At 32.5% G+C, this 18,784-nt stretch overlaps 1 protein-coding gene and 1 long non-coding RNA gene across 2 annotated transcripts; one reads left to right on the forward strand and one right to left on the reverse strand.

Annotated features, from left to right (window-relative positions):
* Window positions 1–1,348: 1,348 nt before the first annotated feature.
* LOC106445400 (NAC domain-containing protein 17) lies at window positions 1,349–3,837 on the forward strand. Its single transcript, XM_048760386.1, has 5 exons — window positions 1,349–1,650; window positions 1,726–2,003; window positions 2,093–2,383; window positions 2,499–3,033; window positions 3,264–3,837. The coding sequence occupies exons 1-5, from the start codon at window positions 1,476–1,478 to the stop codon at window positions 3,632–3,634; spliced, it is 1,650 nt and encodes a 549-aa protein (XP_048616343.1). The 5' UTR covers window positions 1,349–1,475; the 3' UTR covers window positions 3,635–3,837.
* Window positions 3,838–4,102: 265 nt separating this feature from the next.
* LOC106375837 lies at window positions 4,103–11,622 on the reverse strand. The gene is made up of 4 exons (XR_002659304.2): window positions 7,142–11,622; window positions 6,930–7,010; window positions 6,676–6,773; window positions 4,103–6,585 (listed from the first exon to the last, which is right to left on the reverse strand). It is a non-coding gene; the product is annotated as an uncharacterized LOC106375837 (long non-coding RNA).
* Window positions 11,623–18,784: the final 7,162 nt, after the last annotated feature.

Raw genomic sequence — 18,784 nt, forward strand, 5'->3', positions numbered from 1 at the left:
GGAATTAGGGTTTTGTGATATTCAGCTGAGTTTAAGGAATTTCGTGGGGGCTTAGAGTTAGAGGCTATCGTGCTGATAACGTGCTATAAAAGAGATGATGTGTAAGCTTATTATTACTCATGACCAGAGGTCTATATTTATACAAGTATTAGACCGTCTTATTTAGACCGTCATAAGAGAAAAGGAAATCATATTCCTAATAGGAATAGGAAATAGTACTTATCCTAAATACATATGGAAAAGGATAAACATCAAGTATAGATAAATGTAAACTCTCATTCACCTAAGTCATTAGCGAATGGGCCGGAGGGATAGCTGATGGGCCGGACGGTTTGGGCCTGATATGGGTCGATCACCACTTGGTTTATAACAAGCAGAAAATATGTTAACATTGGAGATGAATTAAATAAAAGTTTTTCTTTCAAAAAAAAAAAAAGAATTAAATAAAAGTTTAGAAATATTACCGTAGAGGTCACCCCTCCTAAGAGCATCTAAAATCACTTCAACCCTACTATATTTCTTCCATACATTTAGCTTGGAAGTCTTCATGGAGAGAGTTGGATATCTTCAATGACGGTGAGAACAGAAGTGTGTGAGAATATCTTTTCAATTTTGGATGGATTTAGGTTTAGACGATGCGATTTATATAAGAAAAGAATCAATGGGAGGTGGAACGAAGTGAGTACCATCATTGATTGACGAAGTAAGGATCGTAGTAACGGCAAGACATAGTTTAGAATTGGTTGAAACGAAGCGGAAGAGACGGAGTTTAGGATAGGTTTAGGCGTATTATGTTTAGTCAACAAGCGATAGTGACATGGCAAAACCAAACTCTCTAATTGGCTGATTTTTTAATCTGACGTAGACATGCTTTCTTTTGAGGATTAAACACTTTTAGTATCGTTAGATGTTACGGTATTTTAAAAAGACACATTTAAAATAAAATAAAAACAGTTTTGTTAGTAAACAACACCCACCCATAGGCCATAGGGCAACGGAACAAAACCTGTACGGATCATAAAAACTTTAACGGCAATTCAACACACGCCAATATAAACGTTTAGGCAACACATTGACGACAAAACCAACATAAAATTTTCATGAAACAAGTCCTAATATTTACATGATTACATCTCATGAACATCTTCATTTAACAACCTAAGATTAATAATCATCCACTCATATGAAAATTACAGTCTGCACGAAGAGCAGATACACCAGTAGTGCTAATATAAAGTTTGTTTGAAAGTTAAGATGATGGGGGACAAAAAAAGAGAGAACTCTTCTAAATTACGGGGCCACCAACTTAGTGGGCTAGCATAATCGTATTTTAAGGCCCAAATGGTCTCGGTAGGCCAAGTGATGGGAACGGCTGCTAGAGACGAGAGATTCATCAGATAGCTGGTGAGACGAAGAGAGAGAGTAGGGAGGGATCTGGAGTTATCTTGAAGAAATTTGCTTTGATAGTAAAGTAAATGGCGGATTCGTGTTTAAAAGGAGGCAAATTCAGTGCGCCAGGGTTTCGATTTCATCCGACAGATGAGGAGCTGGTGATGTATTATCTGAAGAGGAAGATTTGCAAGAGAAGGCTTAGAGTCAATGCAATCGGCGTGGTCGATGTTTACAAATTGGATCCTGAAGAATTGCCTGGTACGCTTTCGATTTTGATTCCATTTGACCTGTTTGTAGGATCGTCGTCTTCACCGTTTCGATCAATTGATTCAGGTCAATCGGTGCTAAAGACGGGAGATCGACAGTGGTTTTACTTTACTCCAAGGAACAGGAAGTATCCAAACGCAGCTAGGTCTGGTAGAGGCACAGCAACTGGGTATTGGAAGGCCACAGGGAAAGATCGAGTCATCGTCTACAACTCGAGATCGGTAGGACTCAAAAAGACACTTGTTTTCTACAGAGGTCGTGCTCCTAATGGTGAGCGTACTGATTGGGTGATGCACGAGTACACCATGGATGAACAAGAGCTCGGCAGATGTAAGAACGCCAAGGTATAGATTCTTACAGTGAGTTATAGCCCTAACGATAATTTTGGTGTCTTTCTTTTGTTAATTGATTGCTTTTTTTTTTTTTTTTTCAGGAGTATTATGCTCTTTATAAGCTGTTCAAGAAAAGTGGGGCTGGTCCCAAAAACGGTGAGGATTATGGTGCTCCCTTCCAGGAAGAAGAATGGGTCGATGATGATTATGAAGTTGCTGTTCCTGAGGAACCTGTGGTTCGTTTTGAAGATACTCCTCGGGTGGATAATGCTACACTTTTCAATCCTGTCAATGTTCAGTTAGATGATATCGACGAGATTCTCAATGGAATCCCATATGCGCCTGGGGTTCCTCAAACATGTTTTAATGGCCTTGCTTCTAGTTTTCCCCAGGTCAGTTTCTTCACTCTTTAAATGTGGGAGATGATCTTTTACCATATGTGCCCTTGTTTCACCTGTTCGTTTTGTTTTGCTTTTCTCACTGCATAGATAATAATTGTGTTTGCAGTTCGTTAACAATTCTTCTGGAGAGTTCTTGCCAAACGTCCAGCCATACAACATGCCCTCGACTTTTGAGTCTACTGAAGTCACGTCAGTTCCCAATGACTCTGGTGTGGGGCCTTTTGTGTTTGAGCAGGAAGATTACATTGAAATGGATGATCTTCTGACCTCTGAACTCGGAGCTTCTTCAACTGAGAAACCCGAACAGTTCCTGGACCCTGGTGAATTTAGAGAGTTTAATGAGTTTGACCAGTTGTTCCATGACGTTTCCATGTTTTTGGATATGGAACCTATTCTTCAGGGAACTTCTGCTGATCCTTCTTCTCTGAGTAATTTTGCTCACACATCAGACCAAGAAGACCAATCCCTTTATCAACAGTTCCAGGACCAGACCCCTGAGAACAAGCTGAACAACATCATGGATCCTAACCCAAATCTCAGTCAATTCACTGACAATCTCTGGTTTCAAGATGATTATCAAGCTGTTCTCTTTGATCAACCGCAATCTATTATCTCTGGAGCATTTGCTTCACCTTCATCAGGTACTTAAAAATCATACTCATCTCAAAGCATTCACCTATGGTGTCTTCTAAATTATGATTTTTCAACAAGCACATATGTTTTTTCTGCATTTCTCTTCGACTTGAACCAAGACAGTTATATGTATATATGATATTCTGCTGTTTGTTGCTTATCAAACCCTCTTGTTATGACCTTTAAACGCAATAGCCATAAGCCCTTCTGTTGATACTTGTGTACACTATTTGCCTAGGTGTGGATGTGATTCCCGGTTCCACAAATCTTACTACGAGTGTAACTGCTCAAGACCAGGAAGGCGAAAATGGTGGTGGTGGAACAAGCCCGTTCTCATCGGCCCTGTGGGCATTTATGGACTCGATACCTTCAACGCCAGCCTCTGCGTGCGAGGGTCCTATTAACCGGACATTTGTGCGTATGTCTAGCTTCAGCCGTATGAGGTTCAGTGGAAAGGCTAATGGAACGCCAGCGACCACTACCGTAGTAGCAAAGAAACGTAGCAGAAACAGAGGGTTTCTTGTCTTATCAATAGTGGGTGCCTTGTGTGCCATCTTTTGGGTGTTCATAGCCACGGTTCGAGCGTCGGGGAGACCCGTCTTCTCGTAAAAGGTGGTTTTCTTGAACAATATTCGTATTTTAGCCAAAAACATAAATACAGGCAAGTTAGAAGAAACCAACCATGATCCACATTAATGGTCATGGGATTATTGACATATTTTAATACATATATAGGGTCTTTGAATGTGTATAGAGATTGAAAGAATAAAGAATGTTAAATTCTTGATAAAAAAAGTTTCGTTTCTCGTCGATTTAATAATGCTTTTTGTCTGCATAAGTTTATGTTTTTTTCTATTATTAACAAAACCTCACAAGAAAGTGGTAAATAGCCGTCTGGTTTGGTTTTATAAAAAAGCATGATCTTGAAGAGGTGAGAGAACTCTTGTAATCTTCTCTGACTAAGCAGCTTCAATCTGAGCTCCAATGATCTCTGTTTCGATGATGATGATTGTTCCTGGAACCTTCAGTGAGCAAAGAGAGTAGGATACGTAAGAATCTGCAAGCTTGAGAAACGAGAGAGCAGATTCCGACAATGCAGCCAGCCGATGTTTCTTCTGTCCTACTCATGGCCGCTGCGTGTAAGATAAAGCGTAAAGCTTTTTTTTTTTATCTCCGTTCCTCTGTGTTATTTGATCGCTAAGGCGGTTGCGTCGCCGCCACTCTGGATAAATTTTCTAGTTGCCGACTACAATTATAAATATTTTTTTTTTGGCTGTAGACACTTATTTTCCTATGACATAAAAAAAGTACTTAACAAATCTGTGAATCTTATAACACATAATATTATCAGCTAGATTCTTATTAAAAATTACACCAAAATTCTGCAACAAAGTTAGTATCACAGTTTCAACCAATTAGATCCGCAATATTACCAGTAGTATTTGAATTTGATAAGATAAATAATTCACTAAGTAGGGAAATGGTGAAGATTGTACTATAAGAAAAGAAAATATATATATATATATACACCAGCTTTCGTGTATTTTAAGTATCTAATGTATTTAAGTATCTCAGGTATCTACCATGTATTTTTCAAAATCACAAATTAGTTTTATAGCTACTAGATCGTGGTCCGCGCTACGAGGGGATTATGGTTTATAAAATTTTAGAATTTATGATATTGTTTAAATAACAAATTTATAGAATCAGTCTCACTTAATACAAATTGTATATGTTGTAATTGTTATATGTTGTTGAGAGTTGTATTTCACATAGGATACTAAGTTGGTTGAGTGCATATTGAGAGTTTATTATGTTCCTCTTGTCAAATTTATGTATAATGTCAACGGTGTTTTTAAAGTAGAAGTGTGTTCTTGGTGTTGAGGCGAACAATGTACATATAATTGTGAAACAAATAATTACATTGTATTTAATTTAATAAGTTTATTTGCTATATTTTTTTTCAACATATTTTAATATAAATTTAGAACCAACGTATTACATAGCTTTGATTGTTACATCTAGAATTCTTGGCTAATTCATCCACCAAAGTCAGCCTATTTGTAGGGACATAACAAAAGGAGAAATCATAAGATTTGGAGCTTTCCATTATATCTTGTAACATGGAGACTCTGTGGTACGGACCTTTGGGATGGTTGTTTGACCGGTATATTGTTGCAACACATATGATTGGTTTGCAATCACTGATGAAAGCAACTTTCTTAAAATTTAGCATCCTCATTTGCTTGACTGCCATTCGCAATGCCTCTGCTTTTGGTTTTAGTGATGTGTTTGTAGCTCTAATTGAGGATGATCTTTCACAATGTGATCTCTTTTCTGCTGGAAGACTATTGTTACGCATTTTCCATACTCTTCATATTATGAAGAAATTTAGATAATCTCATTTATCCTTCTTCAGACTCAACAACATATGGTTTTACGTTCTATATCATATTATCATTATATAATTATAAGCTGACGCTTGTTACGACTATAGTTTGACAAAATATTCAATTTTTATTTCTCCCCGTCATCAAAGTCACCAAAATCTTCATATTATTCACAAATATTTTGGTCGAAAAAAAAATTAAAAACTTACAAATTTTTGAATTTTTTTGTGCCAAAAAAAATCAAATGTATAGAATATATAAATTTTTATTGTTGACTCAAGTATACAATTATCAATTACTTTCCTCACTCAGCCTTTTTGCTTATAATACCCTTTCTTTAGTCTCTACCAGACCAGAGCTTGACACATCACCTTCACAATTATCTGTTGGAACAGCCAGTAAGTTTGCGATTCATCATTTAATTCATTTCCTTCTTCCTCTCTTGCTTCTTCCTCAGCTTAGCCAAAGCTACAGGTTTGCAGGTTCTGTAAGAATCATACCCAAACATGTGAGAAACATATTTATTCAAACAATTTTGTAGATTTTTTGTAGCACAATTGCTTTAGAATTTTTTTGTGTGTGTGAGGTAGAATGACAATGCCATAGTTAGGCATTTTAAAATTGTAACTATCAGTAGATGCAGTGGAATAATCTGGCCATATAATTAATCTATGAGAATAACAGCAGTTACAAAATGATGATTGTCTTGCATTCCCTGTAACCGAATCTTTTAAAAAAAACAGATGTGCCCCAAACTAACCAAATCTTTTTAACGAATATTTAACACATGCAAACTCAACTCATGCATGACACATGAAACTGTTAGTGTTGTTGCTGATTTCATAGAAATTACATGAAGTTTACTATTAGAAATTTAACAGAAATAGAAAAGTTTTGGTGTCTAAAGTGACTGAGATAGACCATAGACTTATTAAATGAACATCAACTGGAAAAAGGCACTTAATGAAAAGAAATCTTGAATGTCTTATTAAAAAACCTCAAGAAGGAACTTAGCAACACATGTGACAGGTATACAAATAGCTCTAGAGATAAGATGCTAACAATTATTTCATATGCGGGTAGTACAGTTAAAAGCTCACCCGAAGGTTTCTCTGGTCTCTCACCAGATGGCGCTGGAGGATACAAAGCTGGTTAACGTGTAAGACTCGACTGTTAGAACACATATACTATCGTGAGGATTTGATAATATGCTCTAGAGGTTTTAAATTATGTAAACTCAAAAAAAGAGATGTTACTTACTCTTGGTTTTGAGCTAGAGTGGAGCTAGAGCCAAACTGTGGATACTTCAAGATTGTCCAGTCAAATACATGTCAAACTGATAACCTGCAAATATATAACTTTAGACAAAATTTGATTAGATTTTATAAAAAACAATCTTCAAGCATAAGCTACTGGAATGTAAGAATATGGAGTTTCTGTGAGGCATTTTATCAAACACGTAGCATGCTATGAATATACATATTCCATAAAAAAAAAAAAAAAAGACAGCTTACAAAGGTAACATGTTTTGCTCGGATTTGATTACTCTTCCTCAGCCACTCTGAACTGCTAGTGCTTTTATATTAAGCTTAATCCTGAAAAGCACATTTTTAATCAACTAAACAAACAGATTCATGAAAATATTTGTAATTCAAGTGAATGATCTCGTGAATAATGTTTTTCTAAGTTCAAACTAAACAAATTGATACTGAAGAAGGAAACCCACTTGACTCCAACAATGTTTTGCAGGCTATTGAATGATCTCGTGAATGCGTTTTCGGACATACGACTCAACTTAATCGCTGCATGTATTTTGAAAATAATCTATAACATTGAATAGACACGAGTGTAAGTAAAAGTAAGATACTTTAGATATACACACAACTGAAGCTAATTCAATTGTGAATTTTTGATAGGCTGCAATTTTCAGATAGATCACATCTTTACAGATCTCACCCTGTCAAATCCAATGATAAAATAGATGAAACAGAGTATATATAAAATCAAATACAGGCGATGTCTTACAACGCCGATGATGGATGATTGAACTGAGCGCCAGAAAGGCGGCGAATTTCCTCAGCTTTTCTGACCAGAAGCTTGTTGTTAGAGAGATCATGCTTTCTAACTATGACGGATTTTATAGAATTGGTGAGGGGAAGCCAAATAGTTGACGGTTTTATGCTTTGGGGAAGAAATTAATGGTAGCAGTTTGATGAGAGTAAACAGTTATTAGGGTTTAGAAATACGTGTATTAGTGTTGCTCCTATATTGGTGGAATTATTTAACGTGTAATGCTAATGGGATAGTAGTGTAGTTACTTGGTCTTTCATGTATATATAGCTATCGATGTATTTGAATGAGGATATGAAAAGAGAAAATTGACGTAACTTGTTTCTTAAGTCTTTGGGTAGTCTTTGGGTTCCATCAGCAGTAAGTGTTAAACGGGGATATTGGCTGTGATAAACGACTCCATATCGTAACCGGTGATTTCTGAGAGGAGGAAGGTTGAAGGTCTATAAGCGGATGAGGTTAGAGTCAAGAGACTATAGAGCTTTATTGAATGAATATTTTTGCTGTTAAGCCAGAGTTGGAAAGACAAACATAAACCTTTGCAAACGGGCTGTTATCTTGACGGGTTTCAATGGTTCGGGGCCGTCAGTTAAACATCCGCGATAACCTGGCAGCTTGATTGGTGGGGAATATTTTGTCCTATATGGCACTTCTAAAAAGCCTCAAATTAGTTGTTTTTATTTATAGTTGATATCTAAGAGCGATAGTATACACTCAGATTTATTGTTATACACTGAACTGCATGCACTGAAGTAATAATTTCATTCCTAAACCAATCACTCTAAATATTTTTTCTTTTTTACAGATTTAACATCTAAATATATCTATTTTTTCTTTCTTTGAGTTATTTTTTCCAATTGTTTTAGAATCAATATTTTTCTTTTTTACATATATTATTGTTGGGGTCAAAATCGGTCATGGCAAAATCAACTGCTCAAACCCTCAGAGAACTCATGCCTTAAGAAAATAAGATCTGAAAATGTCGGTGAAATTATACGGCATAAGCAAAACTAATTTGCATAAGGATACAAGAACAAAATTCGTATATTTCTACCCAAACATGATCGGAAAAACGTTCTCGGAGAAGGTTTTTACGATAAATGAGTTCTATGAAACAGTCTTCCATCAAACAAAATCCAGAAAGTTTCCGCGGAAAAACATCATAGCATAATCTATGAGATAATCTTCCGCAAATCAACTTTCGAAAAACGTTTACAAAAAAAATTCGTAAACCAAACGAAATGGTTCCAAAAGTATACGAAGCTCTTGGCGATTTATGGAATCAACGTCTAAGATTGCTACTCTTAAGAAACTTTCTCGAAATAAGAAAAGTTCTAAATAGAAATCTCCAAAATATCAAAACGACCTCGCCCTCGTCCAACTCGCCATATGGCGAGTAGGGTCGACCACGTCCAACTCGCCATCGGCCTAGTAGGATCAAGATCGACAAACCTCGTCCAAATCACCATAAAGCGAGTAGGACGGACCACGTCCAACTCGCCATAAGGCGACCAGCTCTCCCCCTTCGAGCCTCGACTAACATGTCTCTTGTTTCGTCTCGATTGGAATTACCGTTTAAACTTTACGATAAATTTAACAAAGACTTGTTTTCTCGTATGAATTTAAATCAATCGTGTAAAACGATAACGGTTAACTTAACACCATAATTATCTTGACTACACAATTGGTTCGCAAAACCGACATCGTACCAAATATGATTTCTCAAAGAAATCGTAAGAACACATGAGTCGATAGCACGGCTTGGAAAGGTTCTATAACACGGCAAAAGCCCACTTACGATTTTGGACGAGAATGAGCCCAAAACTACTATGATGGTCTATCTAATATTCACAAGAGAAGATAAATGTCAAGTTTCGAAGGATAATTACGAAGATTGGAAAAAAGGAGATATTTCCGCGAATAGATAAACTTGGGCCCAAGGGCAGAAAAGGAAAGGATGCCCAACCTTGAAGGAATATAAGGAGAGCCGAAGCAAGGAGCACAAAAATGACTCTTTTTATACTTTTAGAACTCTCTGCACTTAAGAATTTTAAGCATTATACTCGACATGCTCAGTTCCTATGCCTCGCTCAATTACTAGATGAACTCACACATGCAGTTCGATCTCTTGTTCCACTCTTTTAATTGAAATATGTTCAACTTGATCATCGAAACGTGTACGTAGGTAGCCTTTCATAAGGTTCAGTCCGAAAATCAACAAAATCTTTTTTGTATCATTTTTGTTTGTTGTTATTGAGCTGCGACTCAACTAGGTTTAAGGTTTTTGGTAGCTAAAACTAGGGGACTCGATGACAGCTCTTGCGTCCGAAGATTTTATAATCTTTTGTAATAATCGCAACGCTCTTACGCAGATTCAAAATAAAGATCTACTCTCTCCATAAATTTGTTTTGTTGTTTTTTCATGTTTTCCACATTTATTTGGTCACTTGACGTTGGCTCTCGCAGAGAATCCAGGACCTCAGAAAAAGTTAGGGCTTCTTGACTTTCCTCCAATCACGGAAATCGACAGTGTAAATTTCAGTTCCCACAATCATGTTGATACACTACAAATCTCATCTTAATAAGAAATTTTCATTTTATTACGTGATATATTCTTTACAATATATTTTTGAATTTGATTTGATGAGTTTGGAGAAATATATATAATATTGTGATTTTGATCAAATTTTGTGGTAAAGTTTTTTTTTTGTCATCAACTTAAATTGACTCAATTAAAACTATGTCAGCTAAACTGATAACTTTGTGTCTATGTGAACAACGTACGACAATTATTTACTAACACTGCATATTAGATTGTCTGCACTTACGTTATTCACTCTTGATACATGAATAATCTCTAAGTGACTGAAGCTTCTCCTGAGGATGCGAATATCTTCCAAGTATGATGCAAATGCATGTCAATCTTACGGTTTTAAAATCATCTTTACCAATTAAAAATAATCTGTTGCAAAAGTTACATGAAATTGTTTTAAATTCTTTATGTTTTCCATAGCCCAAATGAAGGCTTCGATCTCTGCATGTAAGGATGAAATATTGGGCCTCGTATTTCTTCCCCCCATGGGTCATTCAAAACCTTCCATAGTTCTATACCATCATTGACCCGAGTAAATTTCCTCGTCCTTCCATGCATGAGTCATCAATAAAACTCTAGTGGTCCAATCGTTGAGGTAAGTCTTCATCCTCCAATTTGGATAACTGAACAACCAGACTTATTACTTGTGCATGTGCCCCAAACCAAATTGTTGTTTCTGTTACTGCCAATTGAAGAGTTTCTATGGGATCTGTATTTATGTTGTTGAAGACCATATTATTACGTCCCTTCCAAATATACCATAAGATCCAAACAAAATGATGATTCTCTCCTTGCAGTGTTATTCTACAAAATAAGTAATCCATGTTTACAAAAATTGAATGCGAAGGGAATTTATCCGGGTTTGTAGGAACTGTTGAAAGTGCCCATGTTTGAATTACAGGTGGGCACTCGAAGAACACATGATTAATGGTTTCTTCCTCTGTGTCACATCTGGCACACTACATGCTGCATTGTATACCTCTTGCATATAGATTTTTCTTCACCGATAAACAACATGCAACAATTTTCTGTAAAAAGTGTTTAATCCTAGGGGAGACACCGAATTTTCAAAAAAAAAACACTTCAGAGATGTAATAGTCTGTCCAAACATTGGTGGTGCTCTAACTATATCAGGATACTTTCTTTCCACTTGGTAACCAGATTTAACCGTATATCTTCAACTTTTTTTTTGTAAAATGCCATCCTTCTTGATTTGTCAACTGATTTCGACTCAATGGTAAACATTCGATAATCCTCGCATCTTCTGAATCTACTAGCGCTTGTAATTTTTTTTTCATTCTCTATCACCTTTAAAGTTTTGCTTTTCGGTGCTCATTAAGTCTGAATCTAATTGATTAAGCTTATATTTATAATTTTTATAGAGAATGGTTTTTCTTTTGTCCTAGATTCTGATCAGTGAAGAATTTTGATAATGGATCTAAAAGTAATTGTAAGTTTTAATATGAAGAAGCCGTCTCGTATTAGCTTTTGCCATAATCCATTGATAGTGAAAAGACATCTGTCAATAACTCAAGAACTTTTTTGGCGTTATTCAAAAAAAGGCAGAAGATTGTTCGAAAGACACTTGTTTTCCTTCACAGCGACAATGTAACTATGGACTATGTCTCAAAGTTCTTGACACTTCTCGAGAAGACGAAATCAAACTTTTGAGTTTCCTTATAACCTCATCCGTTTTGCCTGAAATTTCATTTGACTGGCTAATGTGTTAATTAACCATATATTGAAAGGTTTATTCATACACAAATTTTTTAATTTGATTAATTAAAGTGATGCCAATATTTGTACAATGTATATCTTCATTGTATGTATATATGGTTGTGTTTATATATTTATATTAGTCAGATACGTTAAACTATAATAACTGTGTACTAAACATGTTACTCGGAGTGAAGTTTTTGGGTTAGGCCATGTGAGTTATCATCATAACTAGTGAATATAATTAGTTTATAGATACAAAATTATATGTCTGGCTAATGTTTCACTAAACTGTATTATGGAATGTCAATCTATCCAATATTATGCTGAATATGACACGTGAATTTAAACATGTGTCAGTAGCATGTATTCCTTCATTGTTGTTTAATTATTATTTGTATTAACCGACTAAAATTCACTATACGAGTGTAACACAATTATTATCATCTATATTAATATTTTTACTACAGTGTTTAATGAATAGATTCCAGTGAAATATCCATGTAATAATGTAAAATTGCGGTTAATCATTTAAGCGCAATATTTTTTTCATTCTCATCAACTTATCTGATTTTTTTAAACGTACCCTCAGTAAGACATTACAAACGACGATAAAATTTGCACAGATTTTTATAACATAGATGTCTTGATAGTCTCCCTTCCACAGCAAATGCTAACAAGAAATTAAATGTAAATAATTTGGTAAGACTATTATATTATAGTTAACACATTTATCTTTTGGTTTTTCTGGTTAATATGTCTAATTATTATCATTTATGAACATTTCTATATGTAATAAACATTCCCTACATATGCGACGAACGATGACAATGTTGTTTTCTTGTTTTAAAGTTTTGAATTGATGTTATGTATATGACTTTGCCTAAATGGATATTATGGATTGTGTGTTTTATCTCTTATTTTTTTCTCAAGTAGATCACTTTCAATAATTAAAATAATAGATGCCACAATGATAATTCGCTTTGTTATTTGTTATCTCAAATTAACCAATATTGACATTATCAAAATATAATTGTCAAATACTATATTATGTATGCTTCTTTGTCTCTACATCATTTGCCGTTTTTATATGTAGAGTGACTCTTGTGCATTTCAAGTACTCTAAAATGTCTATGTTTATATTTAGTATTTATATGTCAAAAAAATATCACAAAACTAATTTTTCATTCTTTTCATCTGACTAGATAACGGAATATTTATTTGTTGGCAGACATGATCTTCGTCCATAATACATTTAAAATGGATCTAAAAGAATTGGTATGATAAACTATATAATCAGCTAACAACTATTTATTACAGATTATTATTAAAAAGTTGGATATTGTTGAAGTTAACCAGACGTATCAAATACAATAAACAAATACTAGATTTTAATCGGCGCTTTGAAAGCGCGGGATTGCTTTTAATTTATAAATTGTTAAGTGGGTTAAATTTTTGGGTTTAGATGATTTTTACAGCTATCAGTATTTAAGTTTTCAGTTTTCTATATGTGAATAAAAGATAAAATCTTATTTTAAAATGTATAATATATTCATCGTTTAAGCTTAGAATAATAATTTTCAAAAAAAAATTCAAAATGTATTTATAGTTATATTATTTTACACAAATACATATGTTCATATAAATATAATTATATAAAAACCAAAAGAGGATAGTCCATTTATTTAACCCGTCATTTTAGTTCATTTATGAAAATTTGTTTTAATATTTTATGATATGAATTACTTATTTGTTTGTTCATCTCATCTCATACTTGGTAATTATTTAGTATATTTGATAAATAACCCGTAAAACTGTGATCTTAAAAAAATATGTATCTTAATTCACCATACAAATATTATAAATATTAACTAATTTTGTCTTTATTAGTTAAATATATATTGATCACAATCATCAAGCATCTTGTGGAGAGGAGAATTTAATTTTGTGTGTGTTATTAGTTTAATATTAATGTTTTAGAAAATTTGACAATGTTTTAGTATTTGTACAAAATCGTAATCAAATCTAGTATAATTGAGGATAATAAAAATCTGATTTATTTTTAGGATAGCCAATATCTTGATAATTTACAGGGTTTACCAAACGATTTTTTATGAGTAGTACCAATTCATTAAAACATGTATTACAAAAAACTCTGTATGAGTAATTATTATTATAAGAAACTCAATTAGTATTGTAACTATAAGATATATTTCAAGGTATAAATAAATAATCAAATGTTAGATAGATACTTATATAAAAGTTCCATACACATGTAAAAAATAAGGTAGATTCGAAGATATAAAGAAACATTACATACAAACTTATAAAACGATTAGATTGCGTAAAGGTAGAAAATTATGGTCTGAACTCTATAGTACTTGTTAAGGAAATTTTCATGGTCTAGAAAAAATGGTAGAGGTGGAGTATTTGAAATATATATTTGTGTAATTGATTTATTAAGTCAAGTAAGAAAAAAAAAGTTAAGTAAGGTATTTTCAATGTAGGTAACAATATATTGATCCTAATAATATTTTGTCAATGTAAGTGTATTAAGTCACATTTATTGATGGATTTTAAATGTTTATTTTGAATTTTATAATGTTCTCCAACAGCATAGGATGTAATATTAATGTTAAACTAAGAAGATGTCAAAAAGGCCTTCTTTGTTATAATTATATTACTTTGTTTCTATTTATAATACATATATAGGATTTCATTGTTATGAATTATAATTATTATACTACAAAATAATTAAAGTAATGAATAAAAATATACTACAGAAATAGGGATAGACGAAAGATGGTAATACCTTTCGTACTTTGAAAATGAAGGAGATATATTTTTTATATAGAAGAAGAATTCAACAAGTTATACTGTGAAAATTAAATGATATGGGCTTCATTTTAAAACTCACACGTAAAAGCTTGACTTTTATAATACCCTCCCTTGGAGATCAGTATCATTAGTGTCTTCTATATTTCATCTTTTGTTGACTCATTAAAAACCTTTTTTGGAAAACTCAGTTGGAAAAATCATAATAAGGTAAAAAGAGTACAACTTAGAAGCTCTCCTTCGAGTAGGCGATTGTTACAGGTTTTGTTGATGACGCATTCCAATGTTGTATATATGTTTTCTAAATGTCGTAGTAGATAGTGATTTCATAAAGAGGTTTGCAGCATTGTCTCATGATCGAACATACCTCAATTCAATTTATTTATTTTTCTCAAGTTCTTGGGTATATGAGACGTAATTCAGTGGAATATATTTGGTTCTACCATTTTTGATATATCCTTCCTTCATATGCACAATGCACGCTTCATTATCTTCGTATAAGATGGGTGGTTATGGGCTGACGGATATCCCACTACTTGATTGGATGTGTTTACTTATTGGTATAATCCAACCACATTCTCTACTTGCTTCGTGGAGAGAAATTTTTCAGCATGGTTTGAAGAAGTGGCTATAAGTGTTTGCTTCTGAGAACACCAAGATATAGTCATTCCTCCAACTGTGAAAATGTATCATGTTTGTGATCAAGCATTATGGGGGGTCAGATAAATATTCTGCATCTGCAAAGCCAACCATTTCTCCGTTTGAGTTGTTAGAATAAAATAATCTTAAATCAATCGTTCCTTGAAGATATCGAAAGACATGTTTAATCTCATTCCAATGTATTTGTGTAGAGATGCATTGCACCTTGCCAAAAGATCAACGACAAATAATATATAATGTCGGGTACAGTTTGCAAGATACATATGTGCTCCTATTGCACTTAAATATAGCACTTCAGGACCAAGTATATCTTTATTTTCTTCATGTAGTCGAGAGAGATCATTTTCAATATTAAGTGATCGGACGACCATATAAGTGCTAAGTGGAGTTGCTTTGTCCGTGCTGAATAGTTTCAACACACTCTTTGTATATGTAGGCTGATGTACAAATATCCCCTTTTCAGAATGCTCAATTTGTAAGCCAAGACAATACTTTGTATGCCCGAGATCTTTCATCTCAAATTCTCCTTTTTAAATAATCAGATGCCCTTTTCATTTCTCTTTGTATCCCGATAATGTTTACATCATCGACATATACAACAACAATTACAAATCCGGATATAGGATTGTTCACATTTCCTTCTTTAATAAATGTTTACTGGGTCGATTATACCACATGCATCCAAATTGTTTTAAGCCGCATAATGATCTTTGCAATTTTATTGCACATAACTCTTTAGGTTTAGAAACTTAATTTTTCTGGCATTTTAAATTCTTCGAGGATTATCATATAAATATCAGTGTCTAATGATCTATATAAATATGATGTAATTACATCCATTAGACGCATCTCTAGATTTTGATTGCCCGCTTGACTCATCAAAAATCTAAACATGATCGCATACATATTCATAATTGATCTCATGTCTTTGAGAAAATTCTTGTATTGTATAGTTGATGGTTTCAGTAAATGACCAAATGAGTTCTCGATGATTCTGCTTCACTGTGGTGCCTGGATGACTTAGGCGATCATGCCATAGAGTAAAACCGTTAGGATTTCCTTTAATCACCAAATGTGATTCAATGACATTTATATATATGTGTGTGATGTAGACCAGAAGGGAGTTTTGGTAGTTTTTCCAACACTTTGCGTTTTCTCGATTTCTCAAGAGTAATATCATATACTTCTTTCCATCCTCAGTTGGAGACTGAGTACCAAATCTTTGAAGATATATGTCTTTAAACCCCAACAAATTCCTTTTGGAATTTTGAAAAAATAGTGCATTATTTATCGAAAATTTTCTCTCATTAGGTAATGTGAAATGGGCTTTACCAATATCCCTTCAATCAAGTCTGCAAGACCCAGTATAGTGTTAACAGTGACATTTATCGGTTTTAGTCAGTGTTTCAGAATAATGTGTGTTGTTCCACTATTTAGTATACAAATATCTCTAGCATTGATCTTGTTTGATGTTTCATTTATAATATTCATTTGTGAGGCAAACAAAAAGAATTAACAGAAATAAGACAATATTATTAATAAAAATATTATACATCATTAGCAAAGAACAAACACATTATACATAAACAGGTGGAAAGCACACAATAACTATACATCAATATTTCACAAACAACAATTATTTATGGTATAATTGTAGAATTTCAAGAGTCACATGATGGGTGCTTTAAGCTTCTGTAATAACTTATGTTATATTATATAGTATGTCCATTATAGACCATTCATTTATCAAATTGAAGATATTATAGATTCTTTCCTTAAATAAAATCTACGAAATTACCTAATGTGATTAAGATATATATGGCAATTAATGATTTTAAATAATAAAGATTTGCTAACAATTTGTATACTTTCTATCATTTTTGTTTAATTATTTATTATTAAAATAAGTTACATAATTACATTAATCATGTATATGATAAAAATTTAGATTTTTTTTGTATATGTTGTATTTTAAAATTTTCAAAACGAGTATAAATTACTAAAACTGTTAAGAGTCTCATATAAAATTTTGTGATCAAGGTTTAAATTTTTTTCTATAATAAGATACAATGATTACAAAATCATATGAATAAATAATTTTATTTGAATAGGTGTTTATGTTAATATATATATATATATTTCGTATCGTTTAAATTAAACTATAGATCATATGAAAATACATACTTATATTTTGATATATGCGTTAAACATATATTCAAGTTAATATTTTAATTTTGAAATCTTATTTTTTTTAATGATTATAAATTATTGAAACTACTAAATATTCCACATAAAAAAAAATCATTGGTGTAAAATTTTGCTACACAAATATGCAAATAATCATAAAATCATATGAGTAGAAACCTCATTTAATAAATATCTATATTAAAAGTATATTATATATCTATGTTAATATCATTTAAATTTAATTATATATTATATATGATTGATAAGATTGATTGTTTTGATTTATTTACCCTAAAATGATTGCGAATAAACAAGAGCGGTCGCTTGATTTATATGCGCACACCAATTTATTACATAATAGTAACTGATTTCTTAGTTATTTAATATATAATTATTATTTTATTATTTCATAATATGCAGCAAACATAAAATAAATAATAAATATAAAATATTTATTCTGCTCAAGGCGCGGATCTTAACCTAAGTATGTATCTCTTTAATACTTTTAAATTTAAAAAATTTCTAAATCTCGGGCCAAAACAAAATAACGAAATTAGAATAAACTCAAAAATTAATATTTACATCGAGCAATAACCAAAATGAAAAAAACGACACAAAAATGAAAAAAATATTGAAGATAGATAGGATTGGCACGTGAACAAAAAATATCTCGTAACCATAATTAACTTTTAAATTGCTAAATCATGATATAAAATCGAGCTACCATTGTTTCATTGTAACCAAATAGTAGATCTTGGAATTTTCCAGCCTAAACGTTAGGTTCTTATGCGATAAGTGATTTTTTGACCTAAAATATTTTTAAAAATAGGATCAGCTCATCAATAAACAAATTATGTAATTAACTAAAAAAATTTAAAAAAAAATTTAAGGACCAAAAATATTTATTCGATCAAGGATGTAAATTTTATTTTTCCATACGATATTTCTTAAAAAAATTTATTCACCATGTGTAAGACGTAAGTCTTATCCTAGTATTTAGTTATATATGGTGATAAAATTTCCCATCAAATTTGAAAATAAGTAAATTAAGGTGATGAAATCAATCATGATATAAATGGAAACAAAACATATATTACAAAATAATAAAAAATAAAAATTTTAGGCAATATACGGTCATTAGAGTAAATGATATGTTCTCCATTTTAAAACTCACACGTAAAAACTTGACTTTTGTAATATTCTTATTTTCATAGTATGGATGACGAACAAAATTTGAGTAGCAAAAAAGAATTAAAAGATTTGGTTAATATTTCATCAAATGCTATCCAACTGCATCTTTCATAGATC

The sequence above is a fragment of the Brassica napus genome, chromosome C6 (genome assembly GCF_020379485.1).
Source record: "Brassica napus cultivar Da-Ae chromosome C6, Da-Ae, whole genome shotgun sequence".
NCBI classification, from domain to species: domain Eukaryota; kingdom Viridiplantae; phylum Streptophyta; class Magnoliopsida; order Brassicales; family Brassicaceae; genus Brassica; species Brassica napus.